Source organism: Benincasa hispida, chromosome 2 (genome assembly GCF_009727055.1).
Source record: "Benincasa hispida cultivar B227 chromosome 2, ASM972705v1, whole genome shotgun sequence".
Classification (NCBI taxonomy): Eukaryota; Viridiplantae; Streptophyta; class Magnoliopsida; order Cucurbitales; family Cucurbitaceae; genus Benincasa; species Benincasa hispida.
This window is the reverse complement of record NC_052350.1, coordinates 10,931,846-10,940,786: the sequence shown is the minus strand read 5'-3', so window position 1 is coordinate 10,940,786 and position 8,941 is coordinate 10,931,846. Positions and strand designations below refer to the sequence as shown.

The following is an 8,941-nucleotide window of genomic DNA, read 5'->3' as shown; positions in this document are numbered from 1 at the left end:
TTTCCTATTATGAAAGAAACTTTCAAAATTTTCATGTTATATACAGATTTGAATTGCTATCCTTTCAAATATATATATATATATATATATAATTTAATTCTATTTTTAAAATTATATCTAAATTTATTGCCCTTTTCATCTTTTATAGTCTTAAATGGTAATTATCTAAAGTTTTTTTTTTTTTGACATTTTAGATTTTCTTCCCAAAATTAGCGGAGGAACTAAAAGTATCAATTTTTTCCTTGAAATTCTAAGACGAATTCTTTACTCTACAAAATTAAAATTTGAAATCGATCTCAACTACAACTCTTGGTTATATCTATGCAAGTGACTAAGCGCATCTTCGAAAATCTTCCTTTGTACATTGGTCCTAAAATACAACTTTGAACCTTTGTATAAGGTATTTGCATAGCTCATAATTTGATCAAGAGTTTAAATTTCAGATTTTAACAAGTGGTAGATACTTTAGTGGCTCATAGAGACGAATACTTTAGTTATATTTAGTATTTGTATGACTTTGTTTAACGAAGATTTTAGTTATTTGTATGGTTTAGTCTAACAAAGATATAAGTTATTCGATTTCAATGACCTCAGTTGTTATAAGGTATTTTGTGTTGCTAAGATTTAACTAGTAGGTTTAATACAAAGTATTTGTGTGGTGAAAATTTGATGAATTTTTATCTACTTTTTAGTATAAGATATTTGTGAGACTTAGTCTAGCGAAGATTTTATGTATAATGAATCTCCACAGTGTTTATGCTTCTCCAAAGATGGAGTAAAGATCAGTTTGCACCAACCAGGATTTCTATTCTCACCAGGAGCCGATTGCTCTTAAAGAGAAACCGATGGAACAAGATAGTCGTTCATTTTTTTCTCTCCCGATCTGGTTTCTTTGGAATAAGGAACATTTCAAGAAGAGATGTGAGAACATAAACACCTCCTTTACAATGTAGAAAACTATGTAAAAAGGAAATGATTTAATGAACAAATGAGTTGGATAGATAGGTTGTGCTTTGTCATTTTCAATGTACCTAAATACGTTGAGATGTTTGTTTGTAGTATCTCATAAGATCTTAATTTTTCAAATACACTATTTTTCAGATATGGAATGTATCATTTTGATGTTAATTATTTGTACATGCTTCTTGTACATACTATTAATTTCAATTCACGAGTCCATTTCTTAATTTTTCATATACATGATAGTTTTTAGGACTGGATGTATAAACTTTTTGTTATGAGATGTACATGCTTATAGTCCATGTTTATTTCAACTTTATTGGTTAATTTCAAATTATACCTTTTCAAAAATTTTAAATTTAGCAGAATTTAAGTAACTGTTTTATTTACACTTAAAATGTTCTTGTTATTTAATTATACTCATCACATCCTTAAAAATTTAAAGCCATTTGACTAACTAATTTTTGTCCAATTTAGGAGATTTGAATAGGACTATCTTAGTCCATTATTTTCCCTAAAAACATCCTAAATTTAGTCTTTGAACATCTATACAATAAAAGGCATCTAGGCCTTTTTCCCAAAAGGCATGTTTTATTTTGGACATTCTTGTGGTTGTTCCAAACTTAATTTCCAAATCTACAAGAAGTTTTTAGGGATGGTTTGGATCACAAATATTATTTCATGGATGTAGATATTAAATGTCCGAATTTTAAATGTTTGAGATAATTAATATCTATATTTCGATATGTGGAATAATTAATGTCTAGAAATTAAATGAATGTGTTCGATTTACCAATTTTGTATATAGAAATCAAAACTAAATAATTATTTAATCAAATGTAAGAGAATAAGTAATGTAGTTATAATTTTAACTATTTAACATATTGTTATATTAATTAATTATTTGATCAATTAAAATATCTTTAAATTAAACATTATTTAAATTATTTTATTTAATTAATAAAAATAATATAAATTATTTAGAATATTAATGATTAATACCAAAATTTTATATTAAATAGTTTAGATGATATAAAACATCAATGGAAAATATATTAATTGAAAATTATTAAGTCTAAATAATATGTTTATATTTAATAATTAATTAAAATTAATAGTAATAATTAATTGATATTAGTTTATTAATTAATCAGGCTATATCAATCTCTCACGTATAAAAATCTCACAAGTATTAGAAAAAAACTCATGTCAAATGGTGTTAAAGTTCTCCGAATAATAATGCTATGGGTTTAAAAAGGTGAAATCATGTGAGATAATCACAGATATTAAATCTCTATCTGAAATTTCACGATAGTATTGCATAGTACATATGAATTACTTCATAATTATACATATTTTGAAAAATAACAAAAAAAAAAAACAAATGTCACAAAATTGTTAATGATGTTTTGTTAAGTTTTATATCTTATTGATGATTTGTTGCACGTTCATTAATAAAATTTTGCTTAAATAAATACTTTTTGAATTATTACAAATAATAGCATATATGAATTTTGAAGCTAAAATATCCAATTGTATTAAATATGTGTTCTACACACCATTTAATAAATTGTGATTGAACCATAGAACAAGAAATTTAAGATGTATGGTTATAATGTCAGTTTTTAAGGTAAACAATCATTGAAATATTGGAAATGATATCACAATTCTCCCGAGCACAACTGAGTCAAAATTTTGTGCAAATATAATGTGAGTTAGTTATGTTTTCATTAATGTATACAAATTAAAAGTTAAATCTAAGTATAATTTAGTAGATAAAAATAATATATATCATTCTAAATATTGATCAACGGTTAAAATTAGTGGGTTAGAATGGCAAATAACTTTACTCACTTCATTAAATCAAACACACGTTAGAAAGCTCACTTTAAACTTAACTTTGTAATAATTTAGGCCCTGTTTAGTAACTATTTAGTTTTTTTAAAAAAAATAATAATAAGTCTATTTTATGTATATTTCTTACAATGATTTGCATTTTTATTAAGTACAATGGTTGAAGTTGAATTCTCAACCAAATTCCAAAAACAAAAACAAAAATAACTTTTTTAAAACTAATTTTTTTAGTTCTCAAAATTTTGCTTGATTTTTTAAACTATTGGTCAAAAGTGGATAACAAATGAAGAAATTTGGATGTGGAAGTAATGTCTTTTGCAAAAACAAAATGATTACCAAACGAGACCTTAACCTATAAACTTTCAAATTTGTAACAATTTAATCCTTGATAAATATCAATTTTTTCTTGTATTTTGCAATTTGTAACGATTTTAATCCATATCGTAAAAAATTCATAGACTAAATCATTTACAAATTAAAGTTTAAAGTTTAAATTATTACTGGTATAAAATTTCAAAAACTAAAAAGTGAATTTAAACTAATAAATTAATTGCAGGTTTGTGAGTGAATTTGAAATTGCTAATAAAATCATTTTGAACCACATTTTTAATCATTCAATTTTAAGTTTATACCTTCAAATACATTTTTTCCATCATCAAAATTAACTTTAAATGATTAAAAATATGTTTTAGGATGATTTAAAAAATAATAATAATAATTTGAAGCATTTGAATACATTATACATCAAATCCCGAAACTCCAAACTTGTATTTGTCCATCCAAACTGGCACTACAGATCATCAAACTCCGATGATCGGTGCCAACGGCAACCAACGACTTAACCGGCGACCTGTGACCATCTATTAGGGTCATACATTGGTAACCGTTAGCAAGGTCACCTCTCCAAATCCTGAGCGTCCGATCCTCCGACCCACTGACTAAGAAATCTCGGAGAGAATACAAGCACAAAACAGCCCCTTGATGGCCCCATAAAGTCTCCACAAATGCAATATGCTTTCCGACCTCTTCTCTCTTCCACACCATTATCGAACGATCACTGCTCCCCGAAAACATTGTCCAACCTCCCTCGTTCAACACGATTGCGTTTACCTATAAATACACACACATAAATACTTCAAACATTATAACTTCCTACAAATACCTTATCTAATATCTTCTAATATATTTTGATTTAAATTTATTTTAAATTTTGGTTCGTATACTTTCAATTAATTATAGTAGTCTTAAAAAAAATAACTATTATAGTCATTTTGGTCTCTTTAAAATAGACCATGGAAAGATTTTTTAAAAGTAAATGAATAAAAATAGACATTATATATATGTGTGTATGTTTATGTATGTATACATACATATATATCTATATGTATGTATATATACATGTGTATATATATATATTTGGTCAAAATTCAAACCATATAATATATTTGGTTACTTTTGTATAGTGGGATAAGACGCATTTCAATAAAGATAAAAAAGAAAATGTTTATTTTTCATAATTTTTTTTCATGACAGCTTGTTTTACCTAATTTTTTTATTTAAATAGCAATATTTGTTCATTAAGCCTTGTGGCACGCATATTTTTTCAAAAAAAGAAAAAGTTAAAAAAATATATTTAATGTAAAGTAATGTTGAATAAAATGAACTATAGTTCAAATATAAATGTCAAAGTAGTATTTCATTCATTTTGGTTAAGTACATTAAAAAAAGGAATCATTTTGATTCTTATTTGCAAAACTTTAACGTATCAACTTAATAAGTTGATGGAAACCCTTTAATACGATTTTTTTTAAACCCTTTAATACAAATTTATACTTACATTCTAAGAAATTTAGTGAATATGTAGTATATTGTTAAAATTTCAATAAAAGAAAGATAAAAATAAATGAATAAATTACTATAATGATTATTAAATACAAAAACTAAAATGAACCTTTTGAAAATAAGAATTACAATGAAACAAGTAAAAATATAGAGAGTAAAATAATGCTTAAACCTATCTAAATATATGTGGTTTTTATATATATAAACAACACATATATTTAGATAGGTTTAAGTATTATTTTATTCTCTATATTCAAAATCACTCGAAAACTCACTTTCTAATCACGCAAAATTAATTTGATGTTGAAATTGAAAAATTAGTATTGATGAGTGTGCATGGTTTCACAATCTATTATTTAATTTCCCTATATCTTTGCATCATACTCTTTAACACACAAATATATATATATTTAAAGAAATATCTAAGACACGTGGCAAAACATGAATTGATAATTTGTGGGTTGCATAAAGATGAATGTAGGAGTGATTTTTATTGAAGAAAGATATTTTTTTCTATTCTTTTTTTAAATGTATTGTAATTAAAGTGTAGGATATGGAGAATCGAACCTCAAACTTCAAAGTCGATAATATAAACATTATGTCAGTTGAGTTACGCTCTTGTTAAATAAACCTCGAGATAGATATTTTTTTCTATTTAATTTATTCGTTAAATGATTTGATATAATTAATTACCGTAGATTTATGGTTGTCCAAAGACCTAACCAACGTGTACTTCTTCTTCTTCCCCTCCCTGATCTGCCATACTCCAATAACCCCATCCGCAGAGCCAGTATAAACGACGCCGTTATGACTAACAGCAACCGCGTTGACCGCATCATCGTGAGCTTTGACCGACAGCAAACACTTATGGTCTGAAGCACTCCAAACCTTAAAACTCCGATCCCATGAAACAGAGTACACAAACCCTCCATTAACCACCACTCCAGAAACCGCATCCCAATGCTCGATCCACAGCCGCTTATGGTGGCGCCGTACACGCACGTAATTCCCCGGCGAAATAAACCGGTACAGCCTGTCTTTAACGGTGGGGAGAGTTGTCAGAAGACGATGACGTGGCGGTCCCGAGCGCGTGATCTTCCAGACGCGGATCTTGCAGTCTTGATGGGCCGTGAAGATTTTCCAAGGCCCAAAAGCGATGGACTTGACGGACCCCGAAGCGGCGTCGTTTATGCGGAGAGTGTCGATTTGAGTAAAGCCGTTGGTTAAATCGAAGACGGTGATCTGGTTGGTGGAGCCGGAGTAGAGGAGGCCGTTATGGGCGGCTAAGCAAGTGGTGTTTTGGGTTGTGAGTGTGGCTACCCTATGCGGTGTCGTTTCGTGTGCCATTGGGATTCTTCTGCATGTTTGAGAAAACAATGGTTTTTTTGGGGGGGTTTATAAAAGCGTGGGGAGCACGTGTGACTGGTACACGTGGCGGGAGAGGGATATTTTTTGCATTGTTTATTTGCCACGTTGCTTGGTGGCGGTTGATGAGATCCGTTTTAGATCTTATGCTCTTTTTGTTTCGTTTTGTCAGTAGATGGAGTGTTGCCCAATTGGTCGGAATTTTATTCAAAGGTGTGGGAGGCGGAGACCTCATAAAATATATGTAGGACATTTTCGTAATTTTGTGTTTAACTAGTTTGTTAAGTTTCTAATCAACTTAAAATTAATTAGGTAGAAAATTGAAAATTTGAAGATGGTTCAGAATTTGAGAAGCACGATGAAAACAAATGTCAATAAAATATAATATAAAAATAAATAAATAATAAGATAAAATATATAGATATAGATATAGATATAGAATAAATAACTTAAAGAAATAAAGAAAATAGTGAAATTATGAAATTTCCTCTAATTTCTCTCCAAAAAATTGAGATTTCTCACCAATATTTTTACACCAATAAAACCCACAAATGACAACTATTTATAGGAGTCTTGGCAAGTAGGATCTGGAATGACTTGGACACTAATAATGTGTATTTATAAGACATAAGGCATCTGGACACTAAGCATGGACATATATCTACCATCTGTTATAAGCATGGAGTCCTGTTAAAACCTTACACTGAAAAAACCCAATGGAAAAAAATTCTAGTGAAAGAAAAAGAATACATATTTTATATAATTTATAGTAATAAAAGAATATAATATGTTTGCTTCTCTCATAGAAACATCACTTGAGATCTCTGACTCGTTGCATTCCAATATTATGCACCAATTTTTCAAAGGTTGCTGTTGGTAATGATTTTGTAAAAAAGTCTGCTAGGTTATCCTTCAAACAAATTTATTGTACGATGATGTCACCATTTTCTTCAAGATTGTGAGTATAGAAAAGTTCTGGTGTAATATGCATTGTTTTATCTCCTTTATATATCATTCTTTGATTTGAGATATTAATGTTGTGTGGTATTTGTATAATATCGTTGGAAGATTTTTATTAGAAGACAAATCACATGTTTCACGAATATGCTAAGTCATTGATCTTAGCTATGCACATTTTCAACTAGCCTCGTGAATTGCAATAATTTTAGCATGATTTGAGGAAGTAGTTGTTATGGTCTGTTTCACTAACTGCCACGACACAATAGTTCCTCCACATGTGAATAGATAACCTATTTGAGATCTAGCTTTGTGTAGATCAGATAAATATTCGGAATCTACAAAATCAACTAGATCAAAATTTGATTTATTTGAATAAAACAAACTCATGTCGATTATTCCTCGTAGATAACAGAGTATATGCTTAATTCCGTTTCAAAGTCTTTTTGTTGGAAAAGAACTATATCTTGCTAATAAATTTACCGAAATACAATATCTGATCTTGTATTATTAGCAAGATACATAAATGCATCAATTTCACTAAGATATGGTACTTCAGGACCAAGAAGTTCTCCATTATCATTTCGAGGTTGAAATATATCTTTCTTCACATCTAGTGAATGAACTTCCATTGGAATGTTCAATGGATGTGCTTTGTCCATATAGAAAAATTTTCGAAACTTTTCCTGTATAAATTGACTAATGAACAAATATCTCATTTGCTAAATGCTTAATTTGTAAGCCAAGGAAAAATTTTATTTTTCCGAGATTTTTCATCTCAAATTCTTTCTTAAGATATTCTAATGCCTTTGAAAGGTTTTCAGGAGTCCCAATTATATTTAAGTCATCAACATATACAGTTATAATAACAAATCATGACTGTGATTTCTTTATAAAAACACATGACATATTGGATTGTTTTGATATTCTTCTTTCAACAAATATCCACTCAGGCGATTGTACCACATTTGTTCTTACTGTTTCAATCTATATAATGTTTTCTGTAATTTTATTGAATATAATTCCTAGGAATTTTATTTATATATTTCGAATACATCTCCTCATAATCAATACTAAGTCTTTGTGAAAAACCTTGTGCAACTAGTCTTGCTTTATATCTTGTGACCACATTATTTTCATTTTTTTTCTCACAAATATCTATTTGTATCCCACGGGTTTGATACATTCTGGTGTTCAGACTACTGGTCCAAAAACATGACATTTTGAAAGTGAGTTTAATTCTGTTTCAATTGCTTCTTTCCGTTGAAGTCAATATTTTCTCTGTCGACTTCTTCAACAGATTTTGGTTTATAATTTTTATTTTCAAATATAATATCAAGAGCAATATTATATGCAAAAATATTTTCAATAACTACATGAGTTCGTTTCCATCTTTTTACTGTCATGACATAGTTTATTGAAATCTCATTATTATCTTTAGGTATTTCACCTTCTTCACTAGTCATGTCGATGATTTTTTTCATGGGTATTTACATCTTCAACTAAGTCTTCTTACTATTTATTATTTTTTTTCAAGGATTTTTATCTTTGGAACACACTAGTCTACCACGCTTCTGGCGTGTTCCAGATTCATTAGTGATAACTTGCTGTGTTAGAATATCAATTTTCGACGGAACATTTGCAGATAGTATATGTGATTTAGTTATTTTCTTTGCATCTATAAATGCATCTGATAACTAATTTGCTATATTTTGCAAATGAATTATTTTTTGAACTTTAAGTTCACATTGATCTGTATGGGAATCTAAATGAGACAATAACAATGCATTCCATGTAAATTCTTTTTCCAACTTCTTAATTCCTCCCCTAATGTTGGAAAATTTGTCTCACTAAAATGACAATCAGAAAATCGTGCAGTAAATACATCATCTATCAGGGATTCAAGATATTTGATAATTGATGGGGAATCATATCCAATATATATTCCTAACCTCCTCTGAAG

General features: G+C 28.7%; 1 protein-coding gene across 1 annotated transcript; it reads right to left on the bottom strand.

The window, feature by feature from the left end:
- Positions 1-3,558: 3,558 nt before the first annotated feature.
- Positions 3,559-6,274, bottom strand: LOC120071966 (protein JINGUBANG-like). Its single transcript, XM_039024397.1, has 3 exons — positions 6,252-6,274; positions 5,350-6,013; positions 3,559-3,924 (listed from the first exon to the last, which is right to left on the bottom strand). Exons 1-3 carry the CDS (start codon positions 6,272-6,274, stop codon positions 3,559-3,561), a joined length of 1,053 nt encoding a protein of 350 aa, XP_038880325.1.
- Between the last annotated feature and the right edge of the window lie 2,667 nt (positions 6,275-8,941).